Source organism: Poromitra crassiceps (assembly GCF_964638095.1).
Source record: "Poromitra crassiceps genome assembly, chromosome: 30".
In the NCBI taxonomy this organism is placed as follows: domain Eukaryota; kingdom Metazoa; phylum Chordata; class Actinopteri; order Beryciformes; family Melamphaidae; genus Poromitra; species Poromitra crassiceps.
Genome location: NC_139652.1, coordinates 93,110 through 112,807, shown reverse-complemented (window position 1 = coordinate 112,807; position 19,698 = coordinate 93,110). Strand labels below are relative to the sequence as shown.

General features: G+C 44.6%; 1 protein-coding gene across 1 annotated transcript in view; it reads right to left on the bottom strand.

The window, feature by feature from the left end:
- Positions 1-19,698, bottom strand: part of LOC310800336 (paired box protein Pax-6-like) — a gene marked incomplete at both ends in the record, with an annotated part of 94,085 nt that overhangs the window by 19,496 nt on the left and 54,891 nt on the right. The window contains 3 exons of the mRNA XM_083662929.1: positions 4,257-4,363; positions 7,623-7,761; positions 9,565-9,647. Of these exons, the coding sequence (XP_083519055.1) occupies positions 4,257-4,363; positions 7,623-7,761; positions 9,565-9,647 (329 nt within the window). The remainder of the gene's footprint in view (positions 1-4,256; positions 4,364-7,622; positions 7,762-9,564; positions 9,648-19,698) is intronic.

The following is a 19,698-nucleotide window of genomic DNA, read 5'->3' as shown; positions in this document are numbered from 1 at the left end:
GTAATTCATCTATACGGTAAATCCATTTGTACACTCTTAAGACTAGCTCAGCTATTATGTTTTGACCCTGTTTTCTACTCATTTAAATGTTATATTTTACTCATAATAAAATTGCGTTCTCTTCTGAGTTCTCAGCAGCATACCCCACAAGTTTGAAGTCCATCAGATGAACAGTTCTTGAGATAAACTGCTTTTTGTGTTGCCTTTATATTAAAAGGGAGCAAGTGGACAATGTTTTTTTTTTTTTTTTGGCCGGACACAGCTATGCCGTGCAATCGGGCTGGCCAAATCTGGAGTCTCGGCGGGCGCAGGGGCCCTAATAACATAAGGCAGTTTTTCTCATGAGTCGCCCAAACGGCAGCAAGTAGCCCAAATGGTACCAACACCGTTTAAATGTAAATCTGACTACAACTACATCTACACTATAATGACAGGAGTGTCTGTCTCTCTGTCTGTCCTTCACGTATCTCAAGAACCGTTGGTCGGATTGACTTCAAACTTTGGGAGTGCGCTTTTATGGAGTGCAGTGCCCTGTTTTCGTGCAATTCGGCATAGCGCCACCTACTGGCAACAATTTTTTTTTTTATCTTGACAACCGTTTGTCCAATCGACTTCTAATTTGGGGAGTGCGCTGATGGGAACTCGACACAGTGCAGTGCCGAATTTCGTGCAATTGGCACAGCACCACCTACTGGCAACACAAAAAGTGGATTATCTTGAGAACCGTCCGTCCGATTGACTTCAAACTCGGGGAGTGCGGTTAGGGGGACTCAACGGAGTGCAGGGAGCTGAATTCTGTGCAATTTGGCATAGCGCCACCTATTGGCAACACAAAAAGCGGTTTATCTCGATAGCCATTCATCTGATCGACTTCAAACTTCGGGAGTATGCTGCTGGGAACCTGACATAATGCAGTGCCGAACTTCTTGCAATTTGTCATAGCGCCACCTACTGGCAACACAAAAATCAATTTATCTCAAGAAACGTTTGTCCGATTGACTTCAAAATTGGGGAGTGCGCTGCCCCGACCCTGATGGAGTGCGGTGCTGCATTTCATGCAATTTGGACTTATGCATAGTCATAGTGCCACCTACTGTGTACACAAAAAACTTTATCTTGAGAACCATTCGTCTGATCGACTTCAAACTTGGTGGGTGCATTGCTGGGAATCCGAGGAATTGCAGTGGTAAACTTTGTGCCATTCAACCAATAAGATCACAGCTTTCACGTATATCCAGGACTGTCCATCCGATCGACTTTTTATGTCTGTTCTTGAATGTCATGAATGTCATGAATGACATGAATGTCATGAATGTCATGAATGACATAAATGTCACTTGGTCTAGTTCAAAGACCATTACACGTATACCTTTCAAATCTGTTCTAGATTACCAAGGGGACCCTACACTCTCACCAAGAAATACTTTCAGATTTGTGAAACTTTTATCATGGTATGAGCACACTTGAACACTAGACTAGGGAGGAATGGTGGCCATCTTGGATTTGAGGCCAAATCTGACTTCCCTCCACATCTGACAATAAACCTTATGGTATTCACTCACTATGTGAGAAATGTCATGCTTTTTTGAAGCAGTGCACAAGTGTTATAAGCACATTTGTACATTAGACCCGAGGGAATGACAGCCATCTTGGATTTGAGGCCAAATCTGCCTTCCCTCCACATCTGACAATAAACCTTATGGTATTCACTCACTATGTGAGAAATGTCATGCTTCTCTGAAAAGGTGCACACTTTTTACAAGCACATTTGTACATTAGACGCTGGAAAATGGCGGACATCTTGTAATTTTGGTCAAATCTGACTTCCCTCCCAATCTTAAAATAAGTCAAACCACTACATCTAGTCAGGGTCTAAAAAACTATCCGGAATGGAAATCGTAGCGACGTAATTCGTCTACTTTCCCACAACGTTGAAATATGCCGCTCCCACAACAGCTATAATCACATATTCAGATACAAAATCTGCACAGTGTGCATGCAGCAGCGTTGCATATAGCCTACTGTATGTCCAGATTCAACCATTTTTGCTACATCAAAAGAAAAAAAATATCACCTCGGCAGAGATTCGATCCAGCGACGCCCACTTCGGCGTCCTGTGTCTTAACCACTAGGCTATCGATTTTGTTAGAAAGACTTTGGATTTGGTCATAATAGAATCCTTAACATTGAGAACTTAGCATTTTGACGTGACGGTCCCTACTGGAACCTGCATTGCTAGGCTAGCTGCCTTGCTAATTCTGTTTCATGATTCCAACCAGCGATGAGACAAGTATATTTATATAATTTACGATAATGTAACCAACCATTATTTAGCAGACATACAGCAACATCCAAGACCCAGAACACATTGCGTTCAGTTACGGCAAGAGTAATGGGACAATACACCACAGGATTCAGGAAGTTTGTGATAAATACAATAAGAGACACTTGCTATGGGCACTTATATGACATTAAAAAAAAAGAAAGTGCGTTCAATAAAAGTTGTCATTGCACATGGAGTGCATGTCACACTGTGACTATCTGATCACACAACAGGTAAATTGTCAATCAAATGTCATTTTATTCAACAAAAACACAAAAGACACCTACATGTGGTGTTTCCAAAGCAATATGAGATCAATATTTTTTGTTTTGAAGTGACAGTGTAAACGTTACTTTGGAGGAACGTGGAGAGAACGTCAGACTTTCTGGGTAGATGCCAAACCACAATTATATCGTCTGGTGACGTCGCGGTCAAGACGATGTTTGCTGGGTATGTGTGAAATTTCACATTTCTCTCCAAAAGTGCACAATTAATTTACATACATTTACATTAGGTCATTTGGCAGATGCTTTTATCCAAAGCGACTTACAATAACACATTTTTGTCAGCAATAGAGCAATCAACTATGCAACACAGTCTATGACAACTACAACCTCTGAAGGAACAGTGGTACAAGTTTAGTTAAGGTTAGTGTTTTTTTTCTTTTTTTTTAGAAAGATGGAGAAAGAAGTTAGATCAAGAAGGGCCCAGATGGAGCCTGAAAAGGTGTGTCTTTAGTCTTTTCCAAAAGATCGGCAGTGATTCAGCTGTCCTGACCGAAGGTGGAAGCTCGTTCCACCATTGAGGTGCCAGGGACGAGAAGAGTCGAGATCGGGATGAGTGACTTTTGAGCCCCCGAAGGAGGGGCGAGGCGTCCAGCGAAGGGAGCGCTGAGAGGTTACCATAGATTGCAGGTACAGGGGAGCTGACTGGTGTACTGCCCTGTAGGCCAGTACCAGTGTCTTGAATTTGATGCATGCCGAGATGGGAAGCCAGTGGAGGTCTTGGAATTCCTCTATTTTTGGGAGCTAATCCGCTCTACTATTATGACATTTTAAATTAAACATTTAGCCAACCAGTGCATTGTGACTAGAAAAATAACGTACCTTCACACTAATCAATATCGTCTCTTTCAAGCTATAATTGAACAAAACATGACAAACATCTTTGTGTTTTGTGACACATTGATGTTGTAGCTGGATTTTAGCTGTTAAAAAGAGGGCGAAAGAGGTCTGACGTTCAGACGGAATATTCTTTCAAATAAAATTCAATGCTCAAATGCAGGTTGGTGCTAACTGGGTATTATTGAGATTGCAAACATGATGGCATATTATCCATGTCACAAGCTGCATAGACAAAAACAAAACAAAACAATGAAACGGTTTGGGCTAGAAGTGCGTTGAAAAAAGCGGGGCCAATTGGAAGCTAAATCGTGGCTACGCATGGGGTACGCGTAGACAGTCAAATCAAATTAACCTAACACCTTGTGATCACTGTTGACTTTGCTTACAAGCTCCATTGGCAAAAACGACATCTAACCAATTTCAAGCTCATTTTGGCGAGAAGAGGCCGGTCTAAATTGGGCTCTATCTAACCGAGACGTTGAAATGACAGCTTGCTGGGTTGTTTTCCCTACTGGATCATATAAATTATAATAATTAAAAATTAAATTATTATATTTTATTTGTTTACATCTCATATATTTGTTGTTCGAAATGTTGCATGAGCACCAATCACACCAGGACAATTTCCTAGTATGAATAAAAATAATTCTGATTCTGATTCTGATTAAATCGTGTATAATCATGTACAATTAATATTATACATAGTGTGTAATAATGTACAACAACAACAACAACAACAACAATAATGATGATGATAATAATAATATAATAATATAGCCTATAATAATTAAACCGCCCAAGTATCTTACTTGCATAGGCAGGCTGGCTGCCATACTGAAACTTGGCATGGCTGGTAGGCCGTAGGTGTTGGACAGAACTGAATCTGATCTCCCCAACATAGGGGATGAAAAGGAAGCTAGAGAGAGAGGGGGGGATAATGTTAGAGTTCCCTGATATTTGTCCAATATCCCAAGCAACATCATTTCAGATTTATAATAATAAATAATAATAATAATGATTGGATTTATATAGCGCTTTTCTAGACACCCAAAGCGCTTCACAGAAATCATTATTCATTCACACCATTCGTACCAGTGGTGGTAAGCTACGGGTGATGTAGCCACAGCTGCCCTGGGGAAGACTGACGGAAGCGTGGCAGCCATTTCGCGCCTACAGCCCCTCCGACTACCACCAACATTCATAGACATTCATACCCATTCATACGAGGCAATGAGGGTTAAGTGTCTTGCCCAAGGACACAACGACAACAGCTGGGAGGGAGCGGGATTCGAACCGCCAACCCTTGAGTCATTGGCCGACCTGCTCTACCTCCCGAGCTAAAGCCGCCCCCAAGCCTCTTTTATATATACTATGATTCTCGCACGCTCGATTCCTAGTGTGGAGACTCTGGAGATGATGCCCATGGCTGCAGTTATGGAAACCGTGGGCTCCCAAAATTGTGACTGACTGACAGACAGATACGTCAATTGTAACTAAAAAGACTAGGAATCGAGAGCGCGTAGGACTGACAGACAGACAGACACCGCCCACCCACCTAAGAGCCATCAGGCCGGGAGCCAGACCCACTCTTCAGGATGTTTTCTGCTACCTTTTTTTCACTATGATTTCCTGTTATCCTATACCTTGGGCCACCTCAAGACATAGTGATCACGTTCGGGGCCGTTTGGTCTCAGGGGCACAAAAATACCCATTTTTGGGACAAAAATCATGTAAATGCAAATAATAAGCAATGGCATAAATAGTCATGCAAGCATGGAATGATTCAGGGGCTTGCTGCAATTCAATTTTAAAATTTCACCCACAAAATCCGCAAAAATACAAAAAATACTGTCCATTTTACAAATTCTCCTCAAAAGTGATTATTTTCTAGCACTTTATGGTCATTATCACTTCCTCACTTGTATCATCATCATCAGTATATAAATGGGAGATAGGGCTCTGTCTGTCTGTTTGTTTCTCTGTCTGTCTATCCCACATCAGTGATGTCATAAATGACATCAGTGAATTATTCACACACACAAGGCTATAGTTATAGATCTTCCATTACTATCTAGATGATTCACCTCAGGCTCTGCCAATTCTAACAAATGGTCACGTGGTCACCTCTCCCCTGTGAGAGGACTGTGCCTGGTGACGCAGGGTTAGTGCTGACCTAGCAAGCTAACTTGAAATAGAGTATCGTGAGTTCCCAAACCACACATATAAACTTAAAGCTGCCCGTTATTAGCTCAATACAGTTGAGACTAAGATATTCCATTAAAAAAAATAGCGGAGGGGCAGGGTAGGTTGGAGTCCACTCCACTCCAGTCTGTGCGGCTCGCTTCACCTCACCGCAGTCACCGGCCCCTCTTCCCCGACCAGCTGCAGTCCACATCACCGCTGCCTGCTGCTATCTGTCAGTCACATTGTAACGTGGATACAGGAGAGGACTATTTGTTTCGTATTGCGAATAGAACGACGAACATAATAATGAAACACATCGGACCAGTGTGCAAGGTTTTCTGTGCGAGATGATTTTTTTTTCGAATGGCGGATTAAAAAAAAACGGACTTTGTGAGTCAACTCAAACTCATTTCCTCATCTACTGTACTCAATAACAGCCAAATCCACAACTGTAGAGTGGGCATGGCTTCGAAGGTCTCTGGGCTCCAGACCTATTAGGCTATAAACTCCTTGTCCATGGATAACATTTTGACGTTTATTTATTTTATTTTATTAGTTTATTTGACTGGGACATATACAAAAAAAACATTAAACACCATAGGGGAAGATATGCTTTGTAACAGATTTAGCCATAGGCTACTTTCCATCTGGAGCCCCTGTTCTGTTGCACCTTTTTTCTTTTGGAAAAGTAAATGCATGATTGCTGTGGGATATACTGGTTGTTTTATATTCATTGTATTTACACAAAAAAGAAAAGCTCTTTCCAGTAACCTGGCACACTTTTATTTTGAGATGTTTTTGAGTGAGATCGTCCTACCTCATGCGAATGATAAGAAATGTGACATGAATGTAAATTTTCTATTAAAGCAAAGTTAAAAAAAAAAGAAAAAAACGTCAAAAAATAACCCGTCAATTATTGTTCTTAGAAAGAAAATCGGAATCGGCCAAAATCGGTATCGGCAAGTCAGACTATTCAAAAATCGGAAATCGGAATCGGCCAAGAAAATGGCAATCGGTGCATCTCTAGTGATGATGTCACTGATGACTGATCACTGATGACTGATGTAAAGGTAAAGGTAAAGTCACATTGATTGTCACACAATGTGTGAAATTTGTTCTCCGCATTTGACCCATCCCCTGGGGGAGCGGTGAGCGGCAGCGTGCGCCGCGCTCGGGAATCACATGGTGATTTAACCCCCCAATTCCAACCCTTTTGATGCTGAGTGCCAAGCAGGTAGGCAAATGGGTCCCATTTTTATAGTCTTTGGTATGACTCGGCCGGGGATCGAACTCACAACCTCCCAGTCTCAGGGCGGACACTCAGACCACAAGGCCACTGAGCTGGTTTCATCATCAGTGATGTCATACATAGGCATTGTGATATCATCAGTGATGTCATAAATCCACTCTCTCTCACACACACACAAGGCTATAGTTCAGTGATGATGTCACTGATTACATCACTGATGAAGTATCAGTGATGTCATAAATACCACTGATGACATCATCAGGGATGTCATAAATCCACAAATTCACTCACACACACACACACACACACACACACACACAAAGTAACGAGAGAGACTGAGGGAGAGGGAGAGAGAGTAGATGGAGAGGAGGAGACGGAGGGAGAGAGAAGAGAGGGGGGGAGACTGAGGGAGAGAGAGGGGGAGAGAGAGAGGGAGACATTGTACACGTGCCATTGTGTGCGCACCAATTGGGCAGGCAAGGCCACACAGCAGCCGAGCTGCGGGCAAGGCCGCACAACGGGTAGTAGGGTGTGATTATGACCTGGTGCAGTGTGTTGTAGTTGGGTTGTGATTATGACCTGGTGCAGTTGATTGTGTTAGGCTGTGATGACCACACAAAAAACCCCAAATCAAGCAGGTTCCTCAACTTGCACTTTTCCCCCCATTTCCCACAGTCTCACAGCATGGGAAAAAATCTCTCAAATTGCAATTTTTGCAAGTTCCCGCAATTTTAACGATCACCTGGTGCAGTAGGTGGCGGTAGAGGCTGGTAAACACTGCTGCTGATGGGAATATGGCTGGAGGAGTTGGAAGCCTGACGACGTTGATTTCTCAACTTCTCCTCTCTCCTCCACTTTGCTCGTCTGTTGGAAAACCAAACCTACACACACACACACGCACGCACGCATGCACGCGCGCGCACACACACACACACACACACACACACACACACACACACACACACACACACACACACACACACACACACACACACACACACAAAGAAGAAGAGCTAAGTTGGGGACCTGTGATGTCATTTGTGCACCAGTGATGTAAGTTGTGCACAGATGACATCACTGGTCCACCTAAACTTAAAGGATGGCTTTACCGACAATCAACCCACATTGTATCATTATAATCTCGGTCATATAATGAGCAGTGTTTACCTTCTCTCTCGGTTTTCCTCATGAGAATTCTCTGCCTGCAGAACCTCCACCCCTGCCAGCTGCAAGTCATTAAGGCTTGTTAAGGCTCTCAAAGCAATTCTCCTGGATGTGCAGATACTTCAAAATAAAAATAATCAAGAACAGCCACCTGGGAGCAGATTCCGCATCTTGAGCAGAACTTCCGCAGTTCTGTTATGATGCGTTGTGACGTAAAACATGGAGCATTTTGCCAGAGGAGGAAATGGGAGCTCTCCATGAGGAAAACAAAGAGAGAGGGTAAACACTGCCTATCTGCTTATATTACCAATATTATTAATTATAAAAAGTATTGGTAAAGCCATCCTTGAACTAAATGCAGGGATGCAAACTCACCAGGGGTGAAAAAGGTGTGTGTTGGAAACATGGGCTGTTTATATTCTATTAGCTCCGCCCTTTTTAGGGGTGGTGCCTACTGGAGATATCCCCACGCACAGCATACTGACTGAAGATTTTTCATACTTGGTGTTGCCAACCACTGTCACGCCCCTTCGCCGGCCTTGCTGATTCAGGTCCGCAAGGCGGGTATAACCTAGGGCATGACTATCGTTCACCTCCCTTTTCCTTCACAACGACCCGTACACGACTCGAAGAAGCTACAAACAAGATGAGCGGTGAAAACCAGCAAGATGGGTGGCGTGCACCAGCCGGCAGTGGAGCTCCACAAAACGGAGCCCAACATAAGCTGATACACGGCCGCTTCCCTCCCGGCGTCCGAACCTGTTCAGAATGCCGGTCCGGTTACATCAATGCAGATGACATGCACCATGTGTCTGGGACTGCGCCACGTGGGGCTTGCCCTTCATCCCCTCCAGGCTGCGTGTCCTTACTGCAGAGGAGCTTCACCGCCGCATGGAGTATTTCGCCTCAGTCGACATTGACTGCTGAAACAGCATGTGATGCATGTGGTCCTGGGCCGAAGTTGCCCTTGTTTTTCTCTTTTTTCTTTCATTTTCTTTTATTCTTATTTGTTAGTGTTTGTTTTTTTGTTTTTTTTGCGTGTCTGTCTTGTAATGTGTATTTTTGTATCGGACCCCAGGAAGACTAGCTGTCGTCTAGGCGTCAGCTAATGGGGATCCTTATAATTAACAAACAATAAACTTTAGGTTCATATGATACCAGGATATTCACTCTAGCTTTGGCCCGGTACAGCCTCTGAAAGACAGTAATATTGGTTGCGGATGCTGCCGTCTGCGAGGAGTTCATGAGGATATTGGCGGAGGCATTTTGAGCATATTTGAATATTTGGGGGGATGTGTCCTTCCCAATATATGATTACGGCCATGTTGTGACACCATTTTTAAAGCGAAATAAATCTAGGAGATGAAATGGTCCAATGGAAATAGTCTACCCCAACCCCTGAAGTCAGTCACACACACACTCTCACACACACACACACACACACACACACACACACACACACACACACACACACACACACGCACACACACACGTAAGCCTATAAATTAGACTACCGGTACCTGTATTCGTGCTTCTGGTAGGTCTATTTTGGCAGCAAGGCGTTCTCGGGCAAACACATCTGGATAGTGAGTCCTTTCAAACTCTGAAACAAAAATATTGCATCATTACATCATCATGTTAGCTAAATCTATACTATGCAACTTTTTCTAGCTTTCTGCTTGTAAACACACTGAATGCATTCAAAGGTGGCCCCTTCCCCCAGCTCCACAAGCCAGGAGTCAAGCGAGTACAGTTGGGTGGTCGAGTGAGGTTGACAATGAATGGAGAGAGCGAGCGGGGCAAAACCGGGTGAAACAGTAGGATTAGGCTGTGTGTCTGTATAGTTATAGCACCCTTTCCTCATTAAAAGCAATGGGAGGCGTCTGCAAGGTGCAAAAAAGGGCCAGATATTTTTCCTCAGAGCGGAGCCCTTTCACAACTTCAGAAATGCTCCACTTTTCAGAAAAGTGCCGGGTGACGTGAAACACTTTCCAGACAACCAATTGCAATGGTGGAGACGCTGGCCGTTTCTCAAGTGCTGGTGGTGGAAAAATAGGATGTTGTAATTACTGAACTTAGGTTACTGTAACAGCGATCTTAAAGGCAGTATGAATACCAGATGTGTAAGGGACGTTGGAACTATTTTGTTGGAGCCACACCCACAAATCCAATGTTTTTTTTCCTTTTGTTTGGATCTTTTTTAGCCATATTTAGAGGAATATCTCATTTTAAACACACCAGTGTTATTGTCTATTGATTTAATTTCTCTCTCTCACACACGCACGGACGCACGCACGCACACACACACGCATGCACGCACGCACGCACACACACACACACACACACACACACACACACACACACACACACACAACACCAAAATTAGGATGTGGTGACCACAAGGCTGATGATCAGTAGCGGCTCCAGCCAATTGTGCCTGGGGGGGCTAAGGGGGGGCTTAAATATTTACAGCAGGGGCTAACTTTTTCTACATAAATAGACAGTGGTTCTCTTCTCAACCTGTGGTACAGGTACCACTGGTGGTACGCGGGGGCCCCTCCCTCTCATACATTCATATGGTGGTAATTTCTCAGGTACTTGTGTAAAAAGGTTGAGAAACACTAATATAAGAAATTATAATAATATGATAGGGTGTGAATTAGGCTCTACTATTAGACAAGGAGGGCCCACTGCTTTTCCTTTGAGAGCCAAATCGCCAACCCAACATTATGCATGTGAGTGCTTCAATGAGCTGAAGACTGACTGTGTATTTAGCCCTATGTCACACTGTATATGTTGAGACTGATGAGTCCAGTTACACAAGGCTATATGCAGCACACACATTTAGATGGTAAATCAAGAGTTTATATTCACAATTTACACAAAAGATTTAAAATGTGCTATATTTTAGGCTAATCACTGCATATAGGCTATATGTAAATAAACAGTGCCACATACACAGGCACATCCATTCATCAATAGTCTGTGCCAGAGTAAAAATAAATAGAACCATTGATAAATTGCACTATATAACAATCACGCCAGTGACAACAAGACTGTACAATTGTTGCATTTGTGCCTTGGTTCGTTTGTGTTCACACAGCCACAAATGAAATGGTCCAAATAGTATTGTCAAACTTCCTGGATTGGCCAGCAGACACGCTGATAGGCTAATAGCCTCTCTGGATGGACAAAATAATTCCCAGAGATTTTCCTATATGATTATAAAAATGCGTTTTGTTAGACCTACATTTTAGGCTATGTCGGGCGTCCGCCGTGCGAGGAGAGAGAGAGAGAGAGAAAGAAAGAGGGAGGGATCGGGAGAGAGAGAGGGAGAAAGTTCTTTATTTATTTATTAATGTAGGCTATGCTATGTAGCCTATGTAAGCCTATGTATTTATTTAGCCTATTTAGGCTATCGGGAATTTGGAGATCAAAGACCCTCGCAAATTCTGCTATTAGGCTACTATCACGGAGATGGGGATTAGCCGAGACATAGGCTATATGAACACCTGTCCTGTCAGGAATAAAATATTAATAAATAATTTAATAATAACGGACATTTCGAGGAAGACATGCAATCAGTCTGATTGTCTGATTGAACCAGACAATCTTATCACAAAGAAGGCTGGCCACGATTTGTTTTCATTTATTGAATAGAGAGCGAGAGAGAGGGAGAGAGAGGGAGAGAGAGGGAGGGAGAGGGAGGGAGAGAGGGAGCCAGCAGCACACCGCACACAATTTACAGGCAAAATCCGTAGAGATTCAACACATTAACGTTGCTTCCCATGGTCCGAGGTAAGTTGATTGAGTTCAAACTGCTGATGTGATGATCCAAAAATCCCCCAAAGTTTATCGATGCAAGTCACAAGTCGCCAAAACAGGATCTGAAAGATGTTGTTTTTAAACGATAAAAATGTTCGTTCTTCAGGCCATTACTACGCACAGCGCAGCTGACTACGGCAGCTGGTTTATCCAAAAATGCGCACCGTTTACTGCTGTTGTGGCGGATCGAGGTCGGCTCACGTTCTCACCACAAACGAACCGCACCAGAGTTCGTTTAAAAGGGGACCGAGACCACCCTTTCTTGGCGATCTCGGTCCGCTTGTTTTGTCCCGCATCCGAGTGCGATTGCTGTGTTCACACTCCCCCCAAACGAACCGCACCAAGGGGGAAAATGCTCTCTGTTTCGGAACAACTGCTCCAAACGAGATAGGTGTGAATACACCCTAAAACAACAAACTTTCATGGGAGAACGACAGTTATGTTCACATTCACACCACACGCATGAGCACGGCGGCCAAAAAACACAACAGCACAGTAGGCAACCAGTCTTAACAAAGCCATTATGTATATCAAATATAAATTCCATGCCCTGGCAGCCTACCTGGCTGTTAAGTTACATCAGTGCGCTCGATCTGAGGAGTCCTGTGCTGTCCACTGTGTCCAGTCCAGTCCGTGTACAAAGCAAAATAAAGTATCTCCTTTGTGATAGCCATCAACATAAACGCTTGATCAATATAAAGGTGCGCGATACTAACGATAGTCGCTTGTTTTTATGTCCATTTTCCGTAGATATTGACCTATGATATTGACATGTGTATAGGTGCGTTCACACCGACCTATTAAAGTTTTTTGCTGGCATCGAGTTTACATACAAAGTCAATGCAAACGAGCGATTGAGCGTATATTCGCCTGGGAGAAAAATCGCTGGGCGTCCGAGCGGCAGAGACAGAGCGATAGGGAGAAAATTCGCTCGTCGCTCCAGATGAAATATCCCAACTCGAGCGAAAATACGCTGGCATCAGTCGCTCGCCGCTCAACGCTGATTGGCTGCCGTGTGAGAGCGAGTCAAGGATCACACTGGCTTGGAACACACCGCTGGTTTATTGTGTGGCAACAAACCGCATTGACAGGATGACAGCTGACATGAAGTGAAGTCTGTACTACCGGTATGGAGCTCGCATTAGGAGCACGCTGATAGGCTTTAGCTTGTAAACAATGACGGTGGCTCGTAGTGGACAAACATCATGACATTGCGTAACGTTATAACCCCCACATGTCCGTAATTTCGTGTGCCTGTTGATGAGCGATTTAAACAGAGCGACAGAGCGATTCCAAAGGGTTGAATCAAGCGACAGAGCGAAAAATAAATATCTCGGTGTGAACGCACCTTATGTCAGGAAATTTAACTTCCGCGGCGCGGACCGAGAGAGACGCTTTGAGATGGAGCAGGCCACTTTGAGCAGAGCAGAGGGGGAGGTCCTTCTATCACACCATGGCATAATACGCGCCATAATCACTTGCCAGTAGGGTGAGAACCCCTCCATAAAAAATGGGCCGGCCCGGTTCTCAGACAGCCAGAGGTGTGTATGCTGTGTTCAAGTACGCTGGGAATTTTCACTTCTACTATGATGTATTAGCCTAGTTTACAGGGGGGGCTTAGGGGGGGCTTGGCTAATTTCAGGGGGGGCTAAAGCCCCCCCTAGCCCCCCCCTGGCGCCGCGGCTGCTGATGATCCAAATATCAAACATGTGAAATAGCTTAGTCAGCCACTAACAAATCAACACAAGGTAGCAGCTTATATCAGTAAGGATAGAACAAGAAATAACAAAGAGAACCCAAACAGTTAAAGCAGTCAGGCATATGAAAAACAAATGTATATGCTACAAACTGTCTGTATAAACCTGAGAACAGAATAGCCTATACTTTAACTTGAGCAGCAAGCCTTAGGGCTCTATCTTCCTGACGGCGGTAATTTTGCGTTAGCGCCCGGTTTGCGCTGGAATAGCGCCGCGCAAAGCCCTAATTGTGGGCGTGTCGGCCCGCTGCGCTTCACATCATCTCGGCGCACATCTCCGTATAGACGTGTTTATGCCCAAAAGCATTGTGGAGGTGTGGTCATGCCCATAAAACCACAGCGTCACGTCAGCAGCTTCCTCCTCACTCAGAGGGACGAGTTAGAGAGAGAAAGAGGGAGAGAGAAAAGATACTATAGCCTAGATGGCGAGAGGGAGAGAGAGAGAGATGTGAGGCTGTCATGCATATAAATCAAATAACATGCTCATGCCCACCTGTGAACGCTAAAAAGGGCTGCTGCCCAAAACGTCTGACTGTATGGACGTATGCGTATTCCTTTTCGGGCTCTCTTCTCCTGCATCTCCGCTGTGGGCCTAATACTGCATGCGTGTGATGTGTGATGCTGCTCTATTTGAAGTTGAATTTCATTCCACCAGCACACATTTTATTAATCAGCTATTTTCTTTTCGTTTCATTTTATTAATCAGCTATTTTCTATTCGTTTCTATTAATATATATACATCGAATCCCACCAATTTAGCCCGTCATTTTCCCCTTGGCGCATATAAGACACATGCTTCCATCACTGTCTGCTTGATGGCGAGAGGGACTTCACTGTAGGCTACTCAGGCTAATTTTCAACAGTTAACTTTTGCAGCTAGGCCTATAGGTTACTGGCTATTACGAGGTGAGGCAGTATGCCCCATGTCTCTCTCTCTCCCCCCGAAGAGGGAAGTGGAGAGGGCTATTAAACGTATAATGGTTGGAAAAGATCAACTTTTGCTTTTTATTTTCTCCTACCCTCTCCTACCTAAAGTAATCTAATGTTACACCACAGACCTGTATGGTCGGGAATTATGTAGCCTAATTTGTCATGTGGCCCCCCATGACAAATAATTGCCCACCCCTATCGTCTGCCTCCACCGTCCAGTTTTGCGCTGTGATGACACAGGTGTAGGCGTGGCCCAGGTATGTCGGTGGGCCTCTAGCCTATCATGTGTCTCCCCCAAGATCATCTGTGCCGATGGCACACCTGAGTGCGTGGCCCTGGAATTTGTGGACTCCTACAAATACCCTCAAACTCGCAACCCTGACATCACTTTCCATCTTCAGACAGAAACTCCAACAGCTCTTTGTTGACCGCTGTGCCTGCTTCCCCCCCTCATAGTACCCCCCCTCCCCCTTCTCCTTTTCCTACCCCCCCATCTTCCCACCCCCCCCCCCTCCCTCTTTACCCCTTCCCCTTCTCCTCCCCTCCCCCTCCCTTCTTCCCATCCCCCCCTCCCTCTACCCCCTTCCCCTTCTCCTCCCTCCCCCCTCCCTTCTTCCCATCCCCCCCTCCCTCCCTCCCTCTCTACCCCCTCCCTCCCTCCCTCTACCCCCTTCCCCCATCATGCTGTGTTTTGTTTGGTTTATCCTGTATTGTTCTGTCTTGTTGTGTTGTGCTGCGTTGTGCTGTGTTGGTTCTATGCTGTGCCGTGTTGTGTTATGCTGTGTTATTTGGCTCTATCCTATGTTATATTTCTCTAGTGCACTTTAGCCATTTACCCTGTCTCCCCCCGCCCACCCCCCCTTACCATAATCCAGGTTTGCATCCTCTTCCCACCCCTAACCCCATCCTCACCCTTTACCCTAATCCGGGTTCGTATCCTGCCCCCCCCCCTCCCTCCATACTTTATATGTGAATGTTGATATGTTTTATACCCTGTTTTATAATGCAGTTTTTATCCTTTTTTATCCTTAACATGACTCTTTTTGCAGCCCCTCTCCCTTACCCCACAGGCCGTCAGTGTAAATAAGAATTTGTTCTTAATGACTCGCCTGTCTAAATAAAGGTTAAATAAATAAATAAATAAATAAATAAAAGGCTTGAAGTTAACTTTTTTGACCACCTGCCAATATGGCTGCTAGATTTTAAAGTTACCAGCAAATAAGAATTTCCACTAGCCAAAATGTTTTTCTTGAAATCAGTGGCCTCAGTTCAGTAAAGGCCAAGGTATGGAAAGGTCCGCGGTGGGGGGGTGTAGGGTGGGTATCCCCCCCTTGCTTGAAGATTTTTTGTGAAATCAGTTGTGCAATAGTCAATTTTCATGAGTTGTTTCTATGCAATTAATTTATATGACATAATGTCAACCTTATAAGGTTAACTAAGGAGACAACTACAGTATAAGTAGTAAACATATTTTCTTTATTCCAGTCACTGTAAAACTAACATAAGTGCATTTTATGAATGCTGAACAAATTACTGATTAGCCTACTATTACTGATCCATAACATTAATTCTAACAGGATGAAATCAAATGGCTACAATTATACTCCCCTTACTATTACAGAGCCAGAAATAAATGCCATTCACTTATTAACAGGTTTCCACAAACATATTAGCAACTGGTAATTTATAACTCACGTTTTACTAGCGAGGCTTTTATTGTGAAAATCCACACTTCCTGTTGCAGTTAACTATCTTAGCTTAACCTCGATATAAACGCAGGCATTTAATAATCACTTCGGGAGGCTTTCTCCATCATAAAACATCATTCCACACAATACCAACAACAGGTAATGAATAATATAACATAAGAACATGTTCAGGACTCGACATGACATATTTAACCACGTCGGGGGCTGTCAGGTGAGGACAGGAGGATCATTAATTAGCGGACATGAACCGGCTATTATTAGCGCATTTGGGAGCGAGAAAGTTTGAAGCATTTCCCCATAGCAGGTGAGCAGACGCAATGCAACAACTCTGACGCACCATCGAGTTGGGCACAGGGCAAGCAGGTTTATCACTTGCACCTTTCGGAACTGCTAACCGCTAACGCTACGCAGTCCCTTATTAGTACACCGCCGAAATAGCGTCCACAGGTCGCTCCGTCTGCTAAATCTTTCAAACTACTCGATAAAGTTTTGCAAATGAAATTTCAAATGTACTTACGGAGCGAAAAGGGTTGTGTGAACCTCGGCGCATGGTGTTGAAACAATAGCGCCACTAATAAACATGTTTAATCCCTCACTGAAACCCGGGTGTCATTTCCTCAAAATGAATCAGCGACAAACACTCGTCTTCTTCTGCGCTGCTGGGGCCGGAAGTGATAGCGAGCGCTATGGTTGCTATGTGCACCACCCATGACAGCAGGATTAAACATGTTTATTAGTGGCGCTATTGTTTCAACACCATGCGCCGAGGTTCACACAACCCTTTTCGCTCCATAAGTACATTTAAAATTTCATTTGCGAAACTTTATCGAGTAGTTTGAAAGATTTAGCAGACGGAGCGACCTGTGGACGCTACTTCGGCGGTGTACTAATAAGGGACTGCGTAGTAGCTTAAACTAGGTTAGCAGTTCCGAAAGGGGCAAGTTTATCACATGATCTTCTCCCCCTCCAAAGAGGGACTGGTACAAGGCCTTTCTCTTTGCCGACTCATTGATCATGACGAAGTTCAGTTCAGTGTATCAGCAACCAGGCGCACTTTGTTTTCAGTTTGAAAGACTAAATAACAGTGATTTTCCATGCCAGTTGATTTGCAAAACGCTGGTAATCGTCACTGAAGAAGATAATCGTTTTTGTGAGTTATACACGGACGCTTCGTTTAGAAAACGTTGGACATCAAAGGGGCTACCGCCGCCGCATTGTATCTACTGCTTGAGTTTTAGTCCATTGCGGCGCTGTGTTAGAGACTCCCACTGAACAAAAATATACTTTTACCCTTGTCTCGGTTGGAGACTGTTGGTGTGTGCACAGTCGGTGCCAGAGAGCCAGAGAGAGAGAGAGGAATCAACTCATTTGGGAGGGGATTCTACTGCTTCGCCTGTCAACACTGGGTGAGTGAGAACCGCGCCAGTCAAGCTGATGATCTGCGTTGAGTTGCATTGCCAGTCAAGATAGAGAAGGGTCTGCTTTGAGTCACCTCGCCAGGCAAGATAGTGATTTGAAGGCCAATTTAGGGGTATAAATATTCAGATTTTAACCAGATTAGGAGGAATATCTCATTTTAGCCGAATTACAGTTGCAGTTATTTAACTCCGTTTTTGCTACATAGACCACCATAAGATGTGATTTGCATCCAGACCAGGGGCCTGCCCTCAGTGCCCTGGCACATAGACACAGACTTTAAAGCATAAAAAAGCATCGCGGTGATTTCCATGTTTTGGGGACTCTCTCCTAGCACATGAAGGCTGAGTTTGGTGCTTAAAGCCCAAATCAGTAACTTTTTCACCTTAATATAACAGCTTTTTAGTCATTGAAGATGGTAGAGTGACTTGTAACAGGGAGAATGTCACCTCTATTGGTCACACACCGCCCTCCAAAGGCCTCTCCTGGGACTAAGCAGTTTGGTGCCTGCATCCTGGAGGCAAGATTCATGCACTCTACAGCGGGAGCGTTGTGTTCCTAGAAACAAGGAAGTAACTTGATGCGGATTTGCTACGAAAATGACGTTTCACGTAACTATGGATTATTATTTCATCATCATTCATCACGTGGACATGATGTCACAACATGAGCTTTCTGGCGCTGTGTTTTGTTGACTTTGAACGGCGATATCGATATTGATACTATTGCATGCAGAGGGCGCAGTTTCCCTAATAGCAAAACTTGGAAAAGTTGCTGAATGGGGCTTTAACATCCAGGTAGAGGTGATCTCAACATCTTGGGGCTGGCGGGGTGTAAAACAGCATTACAGGCTGCTGCATGCCTGTCTGCACCGCCAAAATTTCAACATGAAACTGTAATGGGGGAGGGGGGGGTGGCTCTCTGTATAATTCTTTGTTTTGACAAACAGACATACCTGATTCACGTTGACTGGTATATCTGTTAGTGTGCGCCTGTGCTGCTGTCGTTCAATCTGCATGTGGCTGAGTGCACACTGCTGGAGTGGGCGGGGACGGGGCCATCTCGCTCTCAACAGTCAATGGGCAAGCCACGTGTGGTTTTTGGGCTGCTGCCTTCAGGGGCGGCTTAGAAAAACACTGGTCCATGCTGAGGCCTATTAAATGGTGCATTCAAGGCCAAGAGAGCTCGGAAAAGGCATTTATCTTTGAATGCTGCCTTCAGTGACGGCATGGAAAGGGCATTTTCCATACAAAGCACCATTAGAAATGCTGCATTCATGGTCAGGAAAGGGCACTTTTTACAGACAAAAAAAAAGGCTCAAGCCCCCTTTGATGTCTATGTGTGCACGTGCCTGGTCCTCGGGTGTCTCCGGGCAGACATTGAATGCATCGGGAAGAAAATGACAAATGCGTCTTTGTATTAAGGGATGACCCGAACGAGGCCAGCAGTACCTCAGTGTCGGGAATTGTGGGCATGAACGTGTTTGAAGTTCTCCACGGTCTGTTTGGTGGCACAAAAGGCATCCGAAGGATGAGGCGTCACAGCACGCAGAAGGGAGAGGCACAGCTGAGGTGCATTCTGGCACACATTGACAAGAGGGAGCAGTATGTAAGTCCCGATGGAAGGATCGGCTATGTCAAGGTGGCAGGGAAACAGTCTATCACCATCCCACCACTCAGTGAAAAAGTAATTGAGGGCCGCTGCCGACTACCTTCCAAGACAAAATGCTAGTCTTCCCAGTGGACTATTCGGTGGGCCTCTAGCCTATCATGTGTCTCGCGCAAGTGTCATTTAGCGCTGTGGGGAAGATCCGTCGGTATGTGCCGTGCGCAAAGGATTTGGGAGTTGCCCGTTCCAAAATAGGCGTTCCAGCGCAATGTGTTAGAAAAAGCGGCCGTGGGTGCTCTCAATTTTAACGCCAGCAAATAGCTGGTCTTAGCGCAAACAACCCCACTACGCCAGGCGTACGCGTGAGCGCATACAGCATTCTCCGTGCAGTACAGGAAATCCTTGCTTGG